The sequence below is a fragment of the Acomys minous genome, assembly GCF_964271855.1.
Source record: "Acomys minous genome assembly, chromosome: 6".
Taxonomy (NCBI): Eukaryota; Metazoa; Chordata; class Mammalia; order Rodentia; family Muridae; genus Acomys; species Acomys minous.
Window position 1 is genome coordinate 23207947 of NC_140487.1, and position 23077 is coordinate 23231023.

At 38.4% G+C, this 23077-nt stretch overlaps 1 protein-coding gene across 3 annotated transcripts in view; it reads right to left on the bottom strand.

Annotated features, from left to right (window-relative positions):
* The window catches only part of ANKIB1 (ankyrin repeat and IBR domain containing 1), a 95339-nt gene that overhangs the window by 50684 nt on the left and 21578 nt on the right, over positions 1-23077 (bottom strand). For 2 of the 3 annotated variants that reach the window (XM_084786063.1, XM_084786062.1), the window contains exons 2-5: positions 21235-21507; positions 18138-18438; positions 11224-11406; positions 1844-1961 (exon numbers count right to left, since the gene is read on the bottom strand). In XM_084786063.1, coding sequence (XP_084642189.1) covers positions 1844-1961; positions 11224-11406; positions 18138-18438; positions 21235-21422 — 790 coding nt within the window. In that variant the 5' untranslated portion in view covers positions 21423-21507. Of the gene's footprint in view, positions 1-1843; positions 1962-11223; positions 11407-18137; positions 18439-21234; positions 21508-23077 lie in introns of those variants that run through there. The other variant, XM_084786064.1, reaches the window with a different exon arrangement.

A 23077-nucleotide genomic window follows, 5' to 3' on the forward strand; every position in this document is an offset into this window, starting at 1 on the left:
CAGGTGGGTCTGCTCACATACAAATACATCCACATACTAGTACCCAGATGTATGAAAGGGTCTCAGCATTAGGGGTTTGTGTGTGTGTGTGTGTGTGTGTGTGTGTGTGTGTGTGTGTGTGTGTGTGTGTTGTATGGAATATAACGGAAACAGGAATGGTCAGAAAAATTCCTAGAAGAGATGGTTTATAATGACAAATTGGGATGCATGGTAAAATAATGGAGAGACTAGCAACCCAGATGAAGACGCGTGTCATAGGTCAACTTCAAGAAAACTGGATGGACTTAAAGTCCGAGGAGTCAATGAAGATTGTCCATCCATGGAATGAACGGCTCAGACTGTTGTTTTAAAATGACATGAAATACATACTGAAGGTCAGGACACAGAGTACTACAATGATGAAAAAAACTGTCTCAATTTAAGTCATCAGTGGGAATGGTAGCACAAAAAAGATGAGTGGAGGCCGAGATATTTAAGAGAAATGACGGGAACTGGCCAGGCATAGCACTGATGAGGAGTGAAGGATGACACTCAAGTTTCTGCCAGGGTAACTAGATGAGGCTGATGCCCACCTTCAGTGAGGAGGTCAAATGAGGGCACTGATACGTTACACAGAAACTGAAAACTAAATATTTCGAAATACAGTTTAGAAAACTTGGGTACAGTCAGACTACAGGTATGAGGCTATTATGACTCAGGTCATTTAAACCAGTGGCTTCATAGTAGTCCACTTAGTAGACTTGTTTGAATGTACTTCTAAGCTAGACCCACAGCTTAGGATTTTGACTCTCTCAGCTAGCCCCTGGTTCTGTGTTGGACTTCCTAGGCCACTCATTTTATGGCAAATTTAAGAGTCAATACATATCTGACTACTGTGGTTCAGAAGGGAAACCAGGCAGCAGCAGAACCACGCAAACACTAGCACCGAGGACAGGATTCTGCAGGTTTACCCAACAAGTGCGCAATAGCGCTCCTTAATCCATGGTGAAATACAGAGTTCTGAATTTCATTATGACCAAAAGGTGACACAAACATTTTGGAAAGTAATGTTCTATGCTGGTGTTCAGAATAAAGACTCCTTGTTAAAAACAGACTAGAGTTTAGAAATAACTGGAACAGAACAGATATTTCCCATATGTTTTAAAATGTATTTTTGTTAACGTTCAGTACTTAGCTTTCTTTTTAAAAATTATTTTAAAGTCAGGAAGTGGCAGTTCTTTACAGGCAGACAAAATAGCAATATCAACTATGCAATGACAGTGAAACCTGGCATGTAACAAATTCTAAAGTAACAGTCTGTGCGAAGAATCCCAGGAATTAAGAACACATTTAGGGAAATTTTTTCAGTTGGTTGTATCTTTCAGAAGGAAAAGCAGAGCCAGGTATAGTGGTGCATGCCTTTAATCCAAGCACTCTGGGAGGCAGAGGGAGGCGGATCTCTGTAAGTTCGAGGCCAGCCTGTTCTACAAATCAAGTTCAGGACAGCTACGGTTACACAGAGAAACCTTGTTTCAAAACAACAAAAAATCAGACACACACACACACAGTGAATAAACAGAAAAAAAATTCTTGTAAGAGATAGCATATTCTTGAACTTTAACTTCCTTTTGTACATTTCATGGTGAGAAACAACTCTTGAATAAATATAATTGGCAATAACACAATTTAATTGAGTCACTATAATTTGATACTTGAATAACTTTAGCAAAAATTACTCAGTAGCTCAACCTAAAAAAAAGAAAGAAAGGAAAGACATTTCTACTTTCTTCTTTACTTTACAGCCACTTCACGCATCAAACGTAAGGAGTTCGAGGGTGATGAGGCAGTACACAGTTCTCCTTACCGTGAGCTCGAAGCAGCGCTTCAGCAGTAAACAGAGGGGCCTGGAGCATGTCTGCCGTCTCCACAATCAGCATGTCCTTTAGCCTACGAAGATCCTGGGGCCTGAGTCCCTCATACGGCTTTGGAAAGAAGAAAAACAAAGGTAAATTGGCTACTATAGTTCTAAGGCCAGAAGTATGGCTACCACTTATCATTCCAGCTTGATCAGGCATGGAGGGACCTCCTGGCCCCACTACCATGGTTAAAGGCTGCCCTCGCCCTCGGCCACTTTAAACCAGAAAGCGGCTGCAGGGTGCATTTGCTCTACCATTCTCAGAACCAGAGTGCTGGGACGGGAAGACCACTGTACTCTACAGCACTACAATTCTGGACAATATATAACAAGCTATGGAAATAAGACATACCACTACACAGCAGTCACTACAGTCTCATGTATTTTTAGCTAGTCTGTTCTTGATGTGAGTCAGATGGTGTAAACACATGTATGCTCACTCAGGCACAGTTTCAGTGACTGAAGAACTGAGTAGTGACCAACTTATAATACTAAACATAGAACTAAAGATCACATTTAAAAAGAACCAGAACCTCCCAAATATGTAGTAGGGAAAAACATCCCTGAACTCTGAAAGCACTGTGTATGTCCTGTGTGGCACCTCTCAGCTATCAGAGAGCTCTGGGGATATGACGAAGCTCAACCACTGTAGCTGCTTTACAAGCATTTTACAATTTGAAACTGTTTCTAGTTCTTGACTTTTAAAATGTGACAACCATGTCATCAATTCTTATAGAACGCATGAGTAGGACTGTCACTAAGGGGAGGTCTGAGTTGATAGAATTCACTGCCTGACCTAGAAGTCTTCTGGCAGTCTCTTAAAAGATAATGAATATGCTAATGACAGACAGACAGAACTCAACCACATAAAAGTCCACTAGAATTTAATAAAAAGTCTTATTTTAAGCATATGGAAAAATTTGACAATCCGTAAATGCAAAGTTATAAAACATGAACATTCAAATAGAAACAAACTTTTAATCTATTAACTTACACACTGTTAGAAAAACAAGATAACACTTAATGTTGGTAAGATTTTAGAAAGTGGGTCTTCAAATTCACTAGGTGAAAATAAAAATCTACATATAATGTAACAATTTGGCACAGGCTTCCCTTCAGAACATTCATCTTATAACCCACTGTAAGAATCTACTCCAACATAAACAGAACCAGTCATCTGTAGTGTTGCTTGGAAAAGAGAGCAAATGCAAATAGCCCAAAATGTTATATTATACTTACATGTCATAACACTCATCATTTATTTAAAATTGTTTTCCTGAGCTTGTAAAAATTCAGAAGTCTTAAGAATAAAAACTTCGGTTGAAAATAAAATATGTAATATCATTACAACATGAGAATATACAAAGGGTAAAATAAGGTGATTCTATAAAATGCTGAGGATTATTTAAAGGCAGTATAACTTTAAAAATAAAAATCATGCTCGGAGCGGTGTTGTGGCTCTCAGGAGGCAGAAGCAGGTGGATCTCTGTGAGTTTGAGGCCAGCCTGGTCAACAAAGTAAGTCTAGAATATCCAGTGCTATTACACAGAGAAGTCCTGTCTTGAAAAAACAAAAATAAATAAACAAATATTAAAATTAGAAAATAAAAATTACTAGGATGTTAAGGAGAAACTAACAGTGGCAGTGTGCATGGATCTGGACCCAGGGGGGCCTGCACAAACTGATGCACCAACCAAGGAAACTGCAAGCGGAGGACCTAGACCCCCGTTCAGATGTAGCTGATAGACAGCTCATTTTCCACATTCACATGGGGGAGAACGGGGGTGGGGTGGAGTGGGAACCTGCCTCTGACAGTAACTCTGGTGGCCTTGATTTGATCACTGCCCGCTGGTGGCGGCCTTTCAGGCATACAGAGGACAGGGAAGCAGGCTATCCTGATGAGACAGGATAGGCAAAGGTCAGACGGTGGGGGGAAGAGCCCCCCTCCTCCATCAGAGGTCTAAGGGAGGGGAATAGGGCAGAACAGCGAGGGAGGGTGGGAATGAATGAGGGGGATAACAATTGAGATGTAATGTGAATAAATTATAATAAAAATTTATGAAAAAAAACCTGAGGAGCAACCAATATTAAACACATTTTCTAACATATGTCATAAACATCCTACTTCATCTGTGTTTATTCCTGCCATAGCTGGCCACATATTGTGATCACATGAAATTAACTACAAAGAAATGGGAAATTAACCCAGGGTTCCAAATAGAGATTTCACTAAAGAACAGTGTAATTTAATCCTAATTATCATTAGAGAAATGTCCAAAGCTTATTATTAAGCTAATTATAAAACACACTTTTCCCCTGCAAAGCACAATGAATCCCTTCATAGTGAAATCTGCAGAATTTGTAACAGAAGCTACATACAATCTATCACACAGCTTCTTCAAAGCTCAAACTCAGTCACGCCTTTCTAGGGAGGGCACCCTGCCTCAGCAAAGGATGACCTCTTGGTATCCCCAATGGTGGCAACTGTGTATTTCCTGCACTTATTTCCTAAAAGCTCCTTTTCAAATTATTCTACCTCCTTCATGTTAAACCACCTAAGTAGAGAGGAAGCAGTGAATTTAATCACAGCAGTGCAAATAAATGATTAATAAAAATATACTTTCTTGCAATCCTGACAACAATCAAAGAGTGGATTTCAGATATTTAAGGGCCAATATAAAGTGGCCTGTATACATTAAGCTTTTAAATGTCTGCAGTTTTACATTGAACGTGGGTAACAATGGAAAAGTTCTTGAAGGACAGCAGCATATGGCCCTCATGAGCACATAACACATTTCTGTGAAATTCTGCCACAAGGCTGTAATTAGGTAGTGTACAACATTTCAACATATTGCTCCATCTCACATGCATATAAACTCTCGCTACTGTGGCAGAAACTAAAAGGAAGGTGCCTGTCTCTTTCCTGTGGCAAACATAAACTGTTACTATTTCCAGATTACAAGACAGTAATAACCTTCAAAAAAAAGAGTCAAAACTGATACAAAAAAAGGAAACTAAATTAAAAAGAAGCTGTTGATAAAAGCACCTCTTCTGTAACCCATGCATGATACTGCTATGAAAGAACGAACGACAGAAGAGATGAGCAACAGCCTAATATGGAAACTACTATTCTGATAACAGGTAAAACAAATGATAGCTATTTTCAAAAACCATTTCAGAAAGACTATACAAAGGAATAATGAAAAGTCTTTTTCTATCATTTATTCCAGGATTGAACCTAGCCAACCACCCTAGCTACAGGTGAACATGTTCACTGTGGAAGAGACTTCTCAGCCGGCTGAAGCATTTGTGGATAGGCCTTATGACCTGTTTGATAACACCAATCCAAGGAGAGAATATGTCTTCTGAACTACACACGCACACACGCACACGCACGCATACACATACACATACACACTCAAGACAAATTCAAGATATGAAAGAAAAAAGGAGAGAAGGGATGGATCCTATTCCCTTTTAATTCCAACTTATTAGCTGACTCCTTGGGTGAGCTTGGCAAAGAAAAGAGAAAAACTTACCACAGAAAAAGTTACCAGCTTCTCTCCTCACTTAGTTGTTCTTGCTTAGGTGTCAACACCTAGGGTATGTTATACTTTTACCTGCTCTTACTAGGCACAGCCTTTAATTCTGCTAGTCAGATTACATGGCTAAAATAATGTCCAGCATGTGGGTTGTCAGCCAGGTGAAGGACCTCTGACCTTTCCCAGTATACTGGCATTTTCTCTTCACTTACTCAGAAGTAGGAAGTCATACAACCTTTTATAATGCATATTTTACAGAGGCTTAGTCACTACCATTTTTTTTTAAGTTAAAAAAAAAATCATTGAGCAGGACATGGTAGTGCATGCCTGTAATCCCAGACAGATCTGAGTTCAAGGACAGTCTGGTCTACAAAGGGAGTTTACAACAGCCAAGGCTACACAGAGATACTCTGTCTCAAAGTCTGTCCCTTACACACACACACACACACACACAATATTACAAATATATATTTATATATGTAATTGTTTATGTACTTATTTATGATAAGTATTCTGTGGTAATTATGTTCTCTTTTAATTTTTACATTTTTATATTTTTTCTCTGTTAGAATATAACCATCAGGAGAGCAGGCAGCCTATTTTTATTCCTCACTGACACCTCAACCCATCTTGCCAAAGCTATTAAAAACAAGGAAATCCCGAAAATTGTGGACAAATGGGTGGAACTAGAAATGATCATACTGAGTGAGTTAACACAGAAGCAGAAAGACTCACATGGTATATACTCATTTATAACTGGTCACTAGCCCAGAAGGCATGTCCTATGAAAGTCTTCACTTACCAGGAGATTGGGATAGATGTCAGGACATCCTATTGGGACTCTAGGTAAGAGGAATATAGGGGAATGGGGAAATAATAGAAGGATCCAGAGGGTCTATGACACCTACAAGAAGAACATTGTGACGGGTGGATCAGGGTCCAGGGGGGTCTACTCAAACTACTGCACTATCCAAGGACAATACAAGTAGTAAACATCAAACCCCTACTCTGATCTACCCAATGGACAGGACATTCTCCACAGTTATGTGGAGAGCGGGGACCGGCTCTGACATGAATTCTGGTACCCCATATTTGACCACCTCCCCTTGGTGGGAATCCATGGTGGCACTCAAAGAAAGAATAAGCAGACTACCAAGATGAGACTTGATAGCCTATGACCATATAGTGGGGGAGGAGGTCCCCCTCAGTCACAGACCTATGGGAGGGAAACAGGGTGAAAGTGGGAGGGAGGGAGGAACAGGAGGATACAAGTGATGGGATAACAGTTGAGATGTATTCTGAATAAATTAATAAAAAAAACCAAAGTAGACAATTTTGTTGGATGATGAGATTAAGAAGTAATTAAAAAACAATAAAAATTATGACTCTCAAATCATCCAATCCATTTAAATTTTTGTTCTTATAATAGCACTAATGCAACTTGTACTAAATTAAGATGTGCCAAAATTTACAGAACATGTCATATATTATCTGTACCATAAAATGAAGAGGAACCTTAGCTCAAATATAAAGGTTAAAAGTATCTAAACCAGTTACGCTCATCAGCAAGAAAACAGTCCAAATATATAAATTATATGTCCCAACTTTGGAAAAATATTCACAATAAATTGTTAGTTAAAAAAAAAATTACAGCCAGGTGCAGTGGCACACACCTTTAATTCCAGCACCTAGGGGGCAGTGGCATGCAGTCTCTGGAGTTCAGAGATAGCTTGATCTACATAGTGAGTTCCAGGGCAGCCAGGGCTATAAAGAGAGATCCTGTGAACTCAATGTAAAAATATTATTTTATTCATCTTAAAGGTGAACCTTATTCTTCTACTATTTCAAATCCAAGGACCTTCTGTCTCCTGTTTGCCTATCTTAATTTAATTCCCAAAGGATGCTCAAATATGTTCATACCAGTTTTATTCATAATAGCCAGAAACTGGAAACCTAGATGCCCCTCAACCAAAGAATGGATGAAGAAAATATACACAATGGAGTTTTGCTCTGTTGTTGAAAAAAAAAATGGTATCATTAAATTTACTTGTAAACAGATGTAACTAGAAAAAAAATCATCCTGACTGAGGTAACCCAGTAACCCAGACCCAGAAAGACAAACATGGTATGCACTCACTATAAGTGGATATTAGCTGTTAGGTAAAGGATAATCACACTACAGTCCAGACTCAGAGAGGCTAAGTAAGAAGGAGGGCTCTAGGGGCAACATATGGATCTCCGTGGGAAGGGGAAATAGACTAGTATTGTGGACCGAGTTGGGGTGGTTGGGGAGAGGGGTTGAAGGGAGAGAGTAGAGGTTGAGAAGATTGATATTGGGGGTCATTTAGGAGTAATGTGGAAACCTCCCTGAAGTCTTTGAGGGTGACCTTAGTGAGGATTACTAGTAATAGAGGATACAGAGCCAGCCAGTCATCTTCTGAACCCTGGCAAGGCTTCCAGCCGTGGGACTAGGACACCAACCTGGCCACAAAACTGTGACCTACAACCTTCCTGCCTGCAAATGTGCTAGGGCAATGGTGGCTTAGAGGTTGTGAGGGTTGCTATTAGAGAGACTTTATCCAGCCAATGATGGGAGCAGCTGCAGAGACCCACAGCCAAACATTAGCTCAGTGGAGCTCAGGGAATTCTGCAAAGGAGGGAGGAAGGATCGTAGGAGCTGTGGGAGCCAGAGTTGTTGAGGACACCAGGAAAACAAGGCCCACAGAACCAACTAAACAAGCTTCACAAGGGCTCAGAGACTGAAGTGGTAATCAGAGCCTGCATGGGTCTGTGCTAGGTTATCTGCATATATGTTAGGGTTGTTTAGTTTAGTTTTTTTTGTGGGACTCCTAATAGTAAGATTGGGGGTGTCTCTGACTCTTTTGCTTGCTCTGGGGACCCTTTTCTTCTTCCTGGGTTGCCTCCTCCAGCCTTAATAAGAGATGATGTACCTAGTCTTAGTGTAAAGTATGATGCAGAGTTCAGTCAATATCCTGGGAGGCTTGTTCTTTTCTGAAAGGAAAAGAGGAACAGTGCATTATGGGAGAAGGGGATGAGTGGAAGATATACGGCAAGGAATGGAGGGAGGGGAAATGAAGGTTGATATACACTATATCAGAGCAGAATGCATAAAAAAGACAAAATAAGCCGGGTGTGGTGGTGCACACCTTTAATCCCAGCACTCGGGAGGCAGAGGCAAACGGACTGCTTTGAGTTCAAGGCCAGCCTGGTCTATTAAGTGAGTCTAGGACAGCCAAGGCTACACAGAGAAACCCTGTCTCGAAAAACAATACAAAACAAACAAAAGAAAATAATTTCAGAATTTCATAAAAATAGAAAATAATGATGGTAAAGAAAATTATCTGTAACCACATGTATCATTTTGGTAATTTTTTATCTTTATCATTTATGAAACCTTTCTCTAAAAAATTAGTAGCTAATGTTCTGTGATTTTTTTCCAACTCAACATAATAGCTCACTATAGTTACACTAATTCACTTATATATCAACCTGCTAATAATTTCTATTAATTCCTTTATCTCATAATATATTATGTTCCCTCCACTAAGTTCTATTACTTTTTAGGAATTAAATTAAGATGGTACCATGAGAGAGAAAAAACCTAAATCTGTTTCTTTTGGAAAAGAATAAGCCTCCCAGAGTTATCACTTTCCATTACATCACACTAACTTTACTTATTAAAATACTGATTACTGTTTGACTCAAAATCATGGACTGTCAAAAGATAGGCAAACAGGAGACAGAAGGTCCTTGGGTTTGAAATAGTAGAAGAATAAGGTTCACCTCTCTTGATCGTGACAACTTACTCAAATAATTTCTGACTCCTGTGTGGAGTCAAAATCATGTGAAAGGGTGAGCAAATGTTTTAGGACGTAAGCAAGAAAAGCAGTCTATGAAATAATCTAACTAAACAAACAAAGATAGTTAAAAAATGAAAATATTAATTTGAAGAACTCAGTTCTTTTGGCCATTGTGGGAAGTACAAAAGTTCAGAATAATTTGAGAATTCAGGAGAAAAATAAAATAAGTACATGATATGTATATAAGCCAATAGTTAAAGATATTCCTGTTAGAATGAAGCTAACACTAGACATTGTAGAACCAGGTTTATTTAGAGAAGAAACCATTTATGGCATAATTTATTTAAGAGTTATCAATGGCTTCCTACTTCCTGCAAGCAGTGTTAGGCACAGTCATACTTTGTCGAAAACAGTCTATTCTTAATCTAATAGAGAAACATAATAAAAGAGAAAACAATTATAGCATGTGGTAAGTCTTATGTGAAACAAATGATGGGAATGAAGTTTGAGACGAATGGGAAGAATGGGCTTGAAATCTACAACACAGCAGATTAAATATACTCAGCATTATGGAGCAACTATTGGGCAACTTCAAGTTTATTAACATAAAAATGATAGGGGTTGGGGCTGTAGCACAAAGGTAGCATACATACTTAGCATGCAATGAGACCCTGGGATCAACTGCCAGCACCAAAATGAATGTGTTTGATGAGGTCGATAGCTGTGTTAACTGACTTGATTCAGTCATTCCACAATGTGTATGTGTCAAAACATCAGATTGTGTGTCATTAATGCATATAGTTTTGGTGTGGAACATTAACTGTTAGGGCTAAATAGCAGGCACTTAAGGCAACAATGGGAAGAGATGTGGAACTCTATAGTCTCCCTCTGGTCTCTTGATTTCTGTTAAAACTGTGATCTTTGATTTGTGCATTCTTTACTATGGGGTCCTTGCCAGAACCTGTTTGAATTTTCACCCTCTGATACTATGAGCTAAGTAAATATATATATATATTTGTACAAATTCAGCCTGCCTGAAGTGTTTTTCTATAGTAAAACAAAAGGGGCTAAGAGAGTTCTAAATGGCTGAAATAATATATAATTTGAGATTTTAAAAAGACACTTTGTTTCCTGTGTACAAAGCAGATTCTGAAGTAATTGGAATGGAGGGAAGGAGACCAGTGAAGAGCTATGACCACAGCTGCTTGTGGTTTAGAGGACAGGAGTACAAACTGGGATGAGCAAATTCAGGTACTGTTTTGGAAGGTACAAGTAACAGGATCCCCTGGCTGTTTGCATGTCATGTACAATGATTAAGGAGATTTGAAGGATCAAGAATGTCTGCCAGGTTTATGCTTGAGCCACTTGTAGATCAAAGGAATGTTTACTTTAGCAAGAAAATGTCTGAAGCCAACGGAGGTATTTTTTCAGGAAGGCAGTAGGCAAGAGTTGAAGTACTGTGAGGCCTTCAAGAAAGGAAAACGGGAAATTGAGTAATACATGGTTCCATCCTATGAGAGGTTGGCCTAACACGGGGAAGGAAGGGGGAACACAAAAGTACAGACTATTCTGCTTTTTTCCTGTAAAGATCAGAGACATGGCATTACAGCAAAAGGGCACAGGGCTGGTGAGCAGTCAGGGTAGGGCTTTCTAGCTGTCACATTTTCCTTTTGTTCTGTGTTTTAGGTGGGAGTTATCAAGGCTTTGTGTTGTCCAGAACAACCTATGATAGAGAAAGGCTGGAAAGAGAATCGAGCCATGACAGGATTAAACATCAACATGCTTATTCACATGTTAGTAACATATAAAGATGCTAGAAGAAAGACTCAACATTCAGGTTTTCTAGATGGATTTTTATGCTCACTGCTATAGATTAAGTATTGCTGAGGCTATTTAGCCTACTGTCAAGATGACCTCGCACACTGAGTTTAAAGAAAAACAATTTAAGTAAACAAATCACCCTTACCTCTCGTTTGTCTAATGCAGCATACTCCGCTTCTATTTCTTCAGCCTCTGGGTCCCGAGAGAACACCATCTGAGACTCCAGACTGAGGGCTAGGTCTTTGTGGTGTTGCTTTTCCGCACAATCGCAAGGAGTATCTTTATTTTCATTTTCAGCAAACAAGTCTCCTCCATGTTTTACTAAAAGCTAAAAAATTTGTTTTAAACAGCTACAGATTTGATAAGTTATTTCATGCTATAAGAAATTAAATGTATAGCTTGTATAACAAAAATGTAACAGTAGAAATGTATTTTAATATAAAAGTAAAGAGTAATTTAAATTTTTAAATTAAAACGTAAATGTATTTAAATGATAGGAGGCATTAGGTAGCAATGACTTTATTTTTAGGGTTTGGAATTCTTGTTTTACTAATAATGAGTTTCTCTGGCTAAAGAAAATAAATCTTTAACTTTAAAAACAAATTCTTAAGTATTTTGTCAATTCCCCATACCCAAAGTTTGTTAACAAATTCTTAAGTATTTTGTCAATTCCCCATACCCAAAGTTGTTTTGCTTTGGTATGATAGAAAGTTTAGTTTAGAAAAGGTAGTTTTAAAACTTCTTAAGCCAGCACCTGGGAGGCAGAGGCAGGCATACATCAGAGTTCGAGGTCAGCCTCTACAAAGTAAGTCCAGGATAGCCACGGCTCTGTTACACAGAGAAACAGTCTCAAAACAAAACAAAAACAAAAACAAAAGACAAAAACAAAAATCAAACTTCTTATCCAAAGCACTGCAAATATTGTTCCGCTTACTCTCATTAGTCAAGCAAGAAGAAGCAGGACTGGCTATTTTATTCGTGTGGTGTTAGTGTCTCTCACACACCTGTTGACATATACAATGATCTCAGCACATCTATTCTCCTACTCTGCATTTTTCAGTTCACAATGGCAGAAGAAAAGGAGTAACTCGAAATACTCAAGACAGAGTCCGTCCCTCCCTTTTGATTCAGTGGTTGATGACTGGCCACATCATTTAACTAATTTAAAGACTCGGTTTACAATGGTCTATCCGTAAATAAGGTAGTTTGCGTTAATTTTGGTTAAAGATGTAATAAGAAGTCAAGTAAGGTAGTATACAACTACCTTCCCAGGATTAAGGAGGTGCAAACAGGAGGATCAAGTTCAAGCTCAGCCTGAACAACATGGGACTTACAAAAGACCAAAGGCCACACCAAACTGTCCTCGCTGGTTTTATATCAACTTGACACGAGCTAGAGTCATCAGAGAGGAAGGAGTCTCAGCTGAGAAAATGTCGCCATAAGATCCAGCTGTAAGCAAGTTGGTAGGGCATTTACTTAATTAGTGGGTTGTGACAGCTCTGGACTAGTGGCTCTGGGTTCTATAAGAAAGTAGGCAGAGCAAGCCAGTAAGCTGGTCCATGGCCTCTGCATCAGCTCCTGCCTCCTGGCTCTTGCCCTGCTTGAGTTCCTGCCCTGACTTCTCTCAGGGATGGACTGTTGCCTACAAGTCTGAGCTGAAATAAACGCTTTCTTCCAAGTTGCTTTTGGTCATGGTCTTTCTCACTCTTTCTTCCAGCACTACCACCACCACTACCACTGACAGTCATGTTGTTTCATTACAGCCATAGTGACCCTAAAAAGGACACAAACCAAACCAAAAAGATGTAATATAAAACACTTTCTAAAGCCTCTTCTAGTTCTGAGATTACCATTTTGCCATCTCTGACCTATATGACCTTGGGTGCTCCATTCTCTCTCCAATTTTATTCTAATTTTCTATTGAATCCTAGCACTGGGACTTCCCGTTCCCCTTCTAGTTACTTTCTTAATGGCATACCTATTATCTCACAAATAATTTTAGATAATTATTATTTATGAAATTCCAAACTTTCCTGTTTAAGGAAGTTTTGAAAAACACAAAGGCAAGGAGTTACAGCACTTGGTATAAGAGAGCAACCAAAATGATTTTAAAAAATGACCACGCCTGGGGCACCCCAAATTTAGGAGGTAGAAATAGGCGAGCCAAGTTGAAGTTCATCCTTAGCAACATAGAATCAAGCCTGCGCTGCGTGAACGTATGTCTCAAACAACAGCAGCAACAATAACAACAGCAACAGCAACAACAAAGGAAGGGGATGAAGAGCCCTATGCTGCTAGTGAGTGGAGTTAACTGTGGTGCAGTGAGGGGGAAAGGAAGAGGAAGAGAAGTGAGAATGAGAAAGAGCACATGTGACTAACTTAAGGTAAGCAGGCTTTGCAGAGAACAGCAGCATCAACAGAAGACACCAGATACTTGTGCTGGTAGAGGAGTGGCTGAGCCCAGCTTCAGAAACACTGAATTTGAGACTGCCACAGTACTAGCCAGGAAGCCAACACAGACGCAGCAGAGCATGAGAAACTCCAAAGGAGTCAGGCAAGGCATCAGAGTCAAAGACACAGACGCAATTCTGTAAAAAGTTTTTAATACCTTGTTCTAAAAACAACTTTATAAGTAAGAGGTTTTAATTTTCTTGCTAAGCATAGTGGTGTGTGTGTGTGTGTGTGTGTGTGTGTGTGTGTGTGTAAGCAGTTACGGAACACAGATTAGGAAGGAGTACTGATATAAACATTTCCTTCCTTTCTTTTCTTTCTTCCTTCCTTTCTTTTCTTCCTTCCTTCCTTCCTTTCTTTTCTGTGCTTCAAATGAGAAGCCATAGCTGGGTATGGTGATGCTCACCTTCAACCCCAGCACTCAGGTGACAGGTGGATCTCTGCGATTTCAAAGTCAGCCTAGTCTACATACTGAGTTCCAGGACAGTCAGAATTATATAAAAGAGAGACTTTTGTCTCAAAAGCAAGCAAGCAAGCAAAAAACAAAACAAAACAAAAACCAAACAAAAACCCCAGAAACTACAAGGGAACATCATTACTAAGTACACAGAAGAAACTGACAAATAATAACTTTCTAAATTCTATCCTTTTTTAGATTTATTTTACTTATGATTATTTTGCCTGGCACACATGCATATGCACCATGTGAGTGCCATGCCTGAAGTTCAGAAAACGGCGTTGGATACCCTGGAACTGGAAATAGTTGTGAGCCACCATGTAGGTGCTGGGTCCTTGGCAAGAGCAACAGGTGCTCATAAGCAATGAGCCAGCAGCAGACAACTCACTAAATTCCATTCTTAAATAAGCATACTGTTGTGCTTTAAATGTGAAATATGCTCCCCAAAGACTCATGTGTTTGAACTCTTGATTTCCAACTAATAGTAGTGTTCTGGAAGGCTGTGGAACCTTCAGGGAGTAGCGTTTCACTGCAGGAAATGGGTCCCTGGAATAGGCTGTAAGGCTTCCTAATTTTATGTGTGTATTGTTTTGTTTTAAAGAAACAATGAAGAAGATTAAGAAAGAACTGGCAAAAATCAGGGGAGCAGGCTATTGAGCTTTGACATTTCATAGCCTGGTCCTACTGTCTGCTTTCTGCCCCCGAGTCTTTCCAGGGTTCAGGAGTCCTCCTGAGTTAGAGCCACTCATCCTATCATGCTTTTCTGGCTATGATTAACTACAACCATTAACTATGAGTCAAAAATTTTCCCTCCTAAGTTGCTTTGTGAGTGGAGTACCTGTTTGTCAAAGCAAAGAAAACTAATACATATAAAAAAAAGAACTAAAACTAACAACTGGAGAAGAAATGCTCCCATAAATATGAATCCCTAAAAGTTAAAAAAAAAAAAAAAAGCTGGACTTACTGGGGGTGCAGGCCGGAAGAAAGAATGATCTCAAGTTTAAAGATTCCCCAGAGAAAATGGGATGCATTTTACAACAAGCATTAGTTAACAGAACATTAGTGACTAAGGGCTCCTTTGAGATAACTTTTAGATTTATCCCAAGCACCTAAGAGAAAACTATCACGAAATGTCTCATAGGCCACAGCAGGAGCAGTACGAGACATCTCTGCTCCTTCCATCATTAAATGGCCTCATAGTTTTGTGAAAAATAATAAATCTGGTGGTATTTATCCACTCAACTTGTACCATTTTAAGATACCTAGTACCACTGAGCACTAAGAATATTTAAAAATTATAAAAATATTTATCCCTATTATTCTTATAATAAAAAATTTAAGCAATAATGTGGAGAAGTTTAAATTACCCAAGAGAGTAAATTTTACACGATACATAATATTCTCAGAGCTTTAGTTACATGGTGGGCTACATATTGCAACATACTTGTTTTAAGCACTTTAGTAGGAAAAGACAACAGGCCCCTGTAGAGAAGTTAATATATGCTTCCCTGGGAAACATTTCTAGCTTAATAATAAGCATGACAAAAATCACAAAGGGCCTAAAGCTGAGCAAGAGTACACTTAAGACACTGGTGATAAACTTCAAGTGGTAAAATGCTATATTGAAATTTGTCAATAAATGATGAAATAAATGTGAGGTGTTCATAAGGCTCCATTTTTACAATTACAGTTAATCAATGAGCTCTTGTCAATACAGAAAATGAAAACAGTCACCAACTAGAGTGGCTCATGCAATGTCGTATGTTGATAGATTAAGCAGTGTAAACAGAAACACACACACACTCTCTCACACTTCCCCCCCCCCAATACTACATAATATACACATCTGTGAACAACAAAAGATACTGGTAAAATTAGCACTCCATTTTTTTTAACAATTTAATATACACAACATTGTAAATACACTTAAAAATCGGCCACCACATAGCATTGCTTACTGAATTTAACTGCAGAAATTAAAATAGTATTGGTACTATCAAGAACAAGCTATTTCTACCCTAACACATTTAAAAACCATATAGTTCTACACATGTGAGTCACCACAGCAGATTCTTCCCTAGATGGTGAGCACAGAACAATACTCAGAAAAGCTTGTGTAAAAAGTATCAGGAATTCTGTTGACATGCTTCCCCTCCAAATCCTGGGGCATCTTTTTACCACATTGAGTTAATGTTAGGAAGCACTGCTTGGAAAACAGATCCAAGTTAACCATGGCAATTCACTAATAGTGGTCAAGGAAACAAAAGGACAAAGTTTCTAAAAGACTGATTAACAAGTAACAAATAGCAGTAAATAGAAAACAAGATCACAGAGTTCAAGAAGTAACAAAAATTGATCTGTAGCTAATGAAATTATATGACTATAATCTTTAAAACATATTCACAAATTTGATATTAACTTAAAAGTATGACTAAAGAAACATTAAATATTGAATCTTTGATATATATTTGCAATTTTATTATCATCGTTACTTATAAAATAAAGTACAAAAATGTAAGAATAAAGACCGATCCAATCTATAATAAATACATCTGCTCATACTTAAATACACCTATACAAATGAAATTCTATAAATCATGTATATGACATGAATGCTGGTAGCTGAGAAAATATGTACTGTTGTAAGAACAGTAGTGATGATACAATAAATACCCTATATGATGCTATAAGTAACTATAAGTTACTATAAAGTGAGTGTCCATGCCCCGCCTCCAGACTGTTCTCACTGCCAGGCCCAGCCTCTTGAGGCATGTGAGTAGCTAGGTCCTGTCCCCCAGAAAACCCCCTCAAAAAAAAAAGCCACAGAATACCACCAGTCCCTGAGCTTGCCCCAAGATCAGGCTACAAAATCCCACCAATCTCAGACCACCCTAGAAAGCTCCACCCCACAGGAAACTTTATATAAAGCCTGCCTCCTGCTCAGTTCTTTGCTGCTTCTCTCCTGAGCAGAGGCAGCCACCATCTGTGTCTTTCCCAATAAATCTTGTGTGAGATTTGTTGTGTGGTGTGACTTTGTGGTATTCCTTGGCTTCCAACTGCCAGGATATCTTTCTTCTCACAGCTGTAACACTTACAATTACATCTTTTAAGAAATCAAAGATTAAGTGAGTGGTTTTTACCTAAGTGTAAGATATTTATAAATTTAGAAAAACCCTAAAATGTAGTATGTATTTAGGAATACTTTAACACAGATTCAACAGGAAAAAAAAAAAAGAAATTTTAAAGACAAGTTTTGGAGGGATTTTGTTTGTTTTTCTGCTTTATCAAGATAGGGTTGCTCTGTGTACCTTAGCTGTCCTGGACTTGTTTGTAGACCAGGCTGGCCTCAAACTCACAAAGATCCTCCTGTCTCCGCCTCCCAGAGTGCTGGGATTACAGGATACGCTGCCAAGCCCGGCCACAATATGATGTTTTGATATATGTGTTTACCATGGAATGATTATATCAAGCTAGTTTATATACCCACCACACTCCTTTTGTGTGTGTGTTTGGTGAGAATACTTAAAACCTTAGTCTGAAAGGTAACACAGGTTTTAATAAGGAGTATTAACAAATGTAACCATTAACAATTTCCTATTTGGTAAACAAATCAAGTGAAGATACTGTATCAATAGACTGGACTTGTCATTTTTCCCCACATCCAAGATATATAAGTTTTATAAGTTGGCTATTAAAATTTTCAGGTTTGGGTGGTAGTGGCGCACGCCTTTAATTCTAGCACTCTGGAGGCAGAGGCAGGCGGAGTTTGAAGCCAGCCTGGTCTACAGAGTGAACTCCAGGACAGCCAAGGCTACGCAGAAAAACTCTGTCCCAACCCCCCCATCCTCCCACTCCCTGCTAACAAAATTTTTTTTCAGGAAAAAAAAAAAAAACCCTTTTATTCTCAGTATGACAGTACTTAGCTGACTGTTATCTTAAGAGAGGTTAACAATTACTCTTATTGATCTTGATTATATTATATTCCAAAAGGTTGGAAAACTGAACTTTAGTAACTTTACTTACAAAGGGATTTGGTTCTTTAGAAAGAATAAGAGGTAAGAATTGTTAAATACAAAGCAAACACTGACTACCACATATCATCAACACAAACATTTTCTAGCACAGAATATTGAAAAGAAGGCAAGTTTTACCTCCACACAGGCTTTCATCCCTGAGGCTGCAGCATAGTGAAGGGGTGTGTTTTTTTTGTTATCAACAGCATCAATAGCTGCTCTCTCGTATTCACCCTGGTCAAGTTTTGCTCCTTTCCATCGTAAGATCATCTGCAGACAATCTGCCCTTCTGAAATCATCTTCCACAGGGCGTGCTAAGCGAGGATGAAGGGTTCCTTCCGCTACCATGATCTGAGGTCCCATACACAACAAATGCATAGACGTTTCATTGTGCACATTCCGTTTATTTGGGTTTCCATCTCTACCAAAAAGAAAAGTCCTAAAATGGAAAGGAAGGATAAAAACAATGTTTTCCTACCTAAAAATACAGAGAAGATAACATTTTTAAGGTAAGAGCTATTTCAAAGCCAAAAGTCCAATTTCTATTGAAGTTTTTTTAATAACTAATTCACTCAATTAAGAAAACTGAGAGCCAGCAAAATGGTTTAGAAGGTAAAGTGCTTGCCTCACAAGCCTGACAATCTGAGTCTCACTCATTGCACTCCTGTAGAATGACAGACTGACTCTTCTATGTTGTCCTCTGATCTCCACCATGGGCTGTGACACTCGTATGAATGCACTCAAGTGCACGAACCACACATACACAAGAAAAATGAACCTTAGTGTCTATAAAATAGAAAATCTATGACAATATAGAAAGAAAAAGAAAACAAAAAAGAATGGAGAAAAAAAGGAGGGAGTAGAGGCTGTTACAATGCAAAAGAGTACTTAAAAATTAATAGAAATAAAAAATTAATAATGGAAAAACCATGACATGACATTATGAGACAAAAAGCCTCCAAAGACACTGCTGAGTTTATTTTCTGTTGGCCATCTATTGCTGGACATGCAGCCTGCTCTTGAGAGTAGTTTGTTGGGATGGAGAGATGGCTCAGCAGTTAAGAGCACTAGCTGCTCTTCCAGAGGTCCTGAGTTCAGTTCCCAGCAACCACATGGTAGCTCACACTGTATATAACGAGATCTGATGCCCTCCTCTGGCCTGTAGGTGTACATGCAGATAAACCACTCGTACATAAAATAAATAAATGCAAATTAAAAAAGAAATAAGTCCACAAAAGAAAAAAAGGAAAAAGAAAAAAGAAAAAAAAAGAGTAGTTTGTTTCCCCAATAAGATTTTCTTGAGGGAAACATTTAGTTATCAATTGAAGATTGCTTTTGGGTGAGGAATGGGGGCCTGTGTCTACTCCTTTAGCTAGAGAACCCCCAGGTTAATTTTCAAAGGATTCGATCTGTCTTAACATATTTTGGTTTGAGTGTAGTATATGAACAAAATCTAGACTTTATATAGATTAGGAAAGTAAGAAATATTTTAAATTGCATTTTTCTTGTCTCTCTTTTCTTTTTTTTCTTTTTTTGTTTTGCTCTGTTTTTTTGAGACATGGTTTCTCTGTGTAGCCTTCGCTGTCCTGGACTCGCTTTGTAGATCAGGCTATGCTTGAACTCACAGCAATCCACCTGCCTCTGCCTCCCAGAGTGCTGGGATTAAAGGTGTGGGCTAGCCTGCCTGGCTTAAATTACCTTTTCAAATAATGATACAACATAAAAAAAAAAAAAATCTAGCAAGTGGTAGATTATTAAAGATTACTTTAAAACTGTATAAACTTTTTGAAGTGTTAACTAAAAATCTAATAGTTTAAGTAACATTTAAAAAATTTTAATCAGTGCAGAATTTTAAAGGATCATATACGAAAATGAAATATATGGATTCACAAAGTTACAGAGACCCTCTAAATGTTGTCATCTTTTATTATATAATAAGTTACATTACTTTTTATCACTACCAATTTTATTAGAAAGTAAGAACTGGGAAGTTGTCAAGATGAATATAAAGAATGAGTCTTTCAAAATTTTAGCATTCATTTGAAAGATCAAATTTTATCATTAGCATCAAAAACTAGGAGTTGTTTTGCTTGAAAGATTTAATTAATTTTTGAAAATAGCCTAGGGCCTCAGCTCTCATTCACCATTTGAAAATAGAGCTGTATTGCAGTGGGCATCAATTAATGAAGAAATTGTAGCTGACTAAAATGCTGAAAATAAGTGCCAATACAGTGCTCATCCTTAACTGGGATATGGGAAATTGCAGAAGAGGGGTGGAAAGAATGCAAGACCAGAGGACAAGGAGACATGCAGCAAAAAGGTGCTTTCTGACAGGACATAGCAACTGCTGCACTCATTCACTCCTTAACTCATTAAAGCTGTGGTGATCTGCACTTGATTTGGACAAGATTGGGTCAGTCAGTATTTTATCATGGACGGGAGAAGAGCCATGAGGCTCCTTTCCTCCCAGAGGGTCTGTTGGCAGTTAATGGTTCAAAGGAGGCACTGTAGACAGTGTAGTATACACTTAAGGGGTGAGCATGAACAATGACCACAAGGGTCACTGTGTCTATTCTTTATTTTAGGCATCTTTTGTATTATTTCTCAAGACTCTGTAACAAATGGCTTTTCTTGAGCAGGTTTTTCTTGACCACTTGATTAACAAATGCATTTGGACTCTTAGGTGGGGGGACACTTATGTGTCACTTTGTTTTTTCCTTTTTAAACAGAAAGCCTCCAGCTAGCTGATCATTTTATGTTTAGATAGTTATCTATTAATGACATTCTAGGAAGTTCAGAATGTCATACTAGAGCCAAGATATGACTCACATTTCAATTCCAGTAATCAGAGTCCTGTAGTTTCCGTTTAAGTTTTATAAGTTTCCGGTAATGAGGAAGGGATCATCCTAGTGTATTATTGATAGTCTTTACTTTCACTTCTAATGCTATATATCTTTGAATCACTCTTAACCTCCTTAACCACACTGCTCTGCAATGGTCACGTTGGCTACTGTTCACTCTTACCCTGTAATCTTTCCTCTGTAATCTAATCTATTTTCTACATTACATTCTGCATAGAAATATAGTCAAAGCAACAAGTATGCATGTACTATCTTCACTATTAGAACTCAGAATAGGTCATATAACACAGACATGTGTCAGTATTACGTATTTTCAAAGATCACAAGTATTTTATTCTCACTGTTACTTACGATGGGTTTAAAGTAGCACTTACCCTAGTATTCTGTTCATTCCATGTCTAGCAGCATAGTGTAATGGAGTGTTGTGCTGATAGGGCTCTCCATAGGATATATTTGGATCAAGGGATTCTTTTAGCTGGGGATTATTTTCATATATTTGGCAAGCCAGGTTTTCATCACCATTGATGAGTGCTTTGCGGAATTTGGTGGTTGTATTTCCCATGTTTTGTTTTAGTTTCTGATAGGCAGTGGCACTTTCTTCCTTCCTTCAGCCACTTCTTGAACACTTCTACCACATGTTTCACATTCTAATGAAAGAGAAGTTATCAAATTAGATTGTAACACAGTAAGTACAAAGCAGCATCCTAAAGAGTCAATTACAAATGTCAATAATGCCTGGGAAACAGATGAAGGAAGGAAACAATATTACATGCTGCCAAACTTATTGTATTTTTAATGTTGCTCAAATTAACTTCTTGTTAAATTTTAACATTCTCCCAAAGACTATAAGGTTGTACAGCTGAGCTTTACCTAGAAAAGTAGTCTACATATATAAGCTTTTTTCTTCACATGAGCAGGAATCACTACACTGAGTTTTATGGCTGAATATAATTACAGTCCACCATGGCTAACCTTGGCTGTCAACCTGATGACATCAAGAATCAAATAACACTCCAAGTAGCTGAGCACACCTGTGGGGAATGTTTTTGACTGGATCATTGGAGGTGAGCAGACCTAGATCTACTAGACCACACCTTCTGGCAGCAGCCTACATAAAAGCTGGAAGGAAAGCTCATGCTTTTTGCCTGTTCATCTTCACTCTTGCTGGCAAGTCCATCTGTCCTGTTGCTGAGGCATTCATCTGCTGTTATTAAAATCTACTTCTTCAGAATTTAGATGAGAGACCAGCAGCTCTCTACGAATACACCAGAACCTCTAGCATCAGACTGGAACTACTAAGACACCCGCAGGATCACTGGCTGAACAATTAATAGATTCTTGACCTTCTAGAAGGACAAAAGACAAACCATTGTTGGGCTACTAGCACTACAGCCTATAAGCCACTCTAATGAATCCTCCCTTCTCTCATCTGTTCCTTTTGAAAATCCCAACTAAAACCCAGCCCAATTAATTATAAGTAGGTATTACTAAGTCAATTTGTGGGTCAAACACACACACACACACACACACACACACACAGAGAGAGAGAGAGAGAGAGAGAGACCAACAAAAAAAAAGGCGGGGGGGGGGGAATTTGCCAATTAAGAATTGCAAGTTGGGTTGGAGAGATGGCTCAGTGGTTAAGAGCACTGTCTGCTCTTCCAGATGGTCCTGAGTTCAATTCCCAGCAACCACATGGTGGCTCACATCCATCTGTAATGAAATCTGATGCATTACATCTTCTGGCGTGCAGATGTACAGGCAGATAGGACACTCATACACTAAATAAATCTTTTTAAAAAATGAATTGCAGGTCTCTAGTTACAGTTTAGGACAAGTGAAACAGTCCAGGAAATATACTTATAAAAAAGGACTAAAAACACAAGTGCATATATAACTATACTGCTTACTGATACTCAGATAATTACAGCAAACTAATAAAGCTGGTCAGACAGAAGAAATGGAAATAATGATTACCCTACCTTTTAAAGTCATTAAATTTTTTTCCTATAAAGGATTCAAAGCAAGACTGAAAACATGTTTATGCACACTACGTGTGGGAAGAAGTCATGATAACCATCAAATGGGCAATGTAAGGTGGGAAGAAAAGAGCAAAGAAATAAAAAATCGATCTGAAATATGAAATGTTATTTTTGCTAATACTACTTTTTAAGCATGTTTTTTACCCCTGAAAATGTCAAGTTCCCATCTGTATGG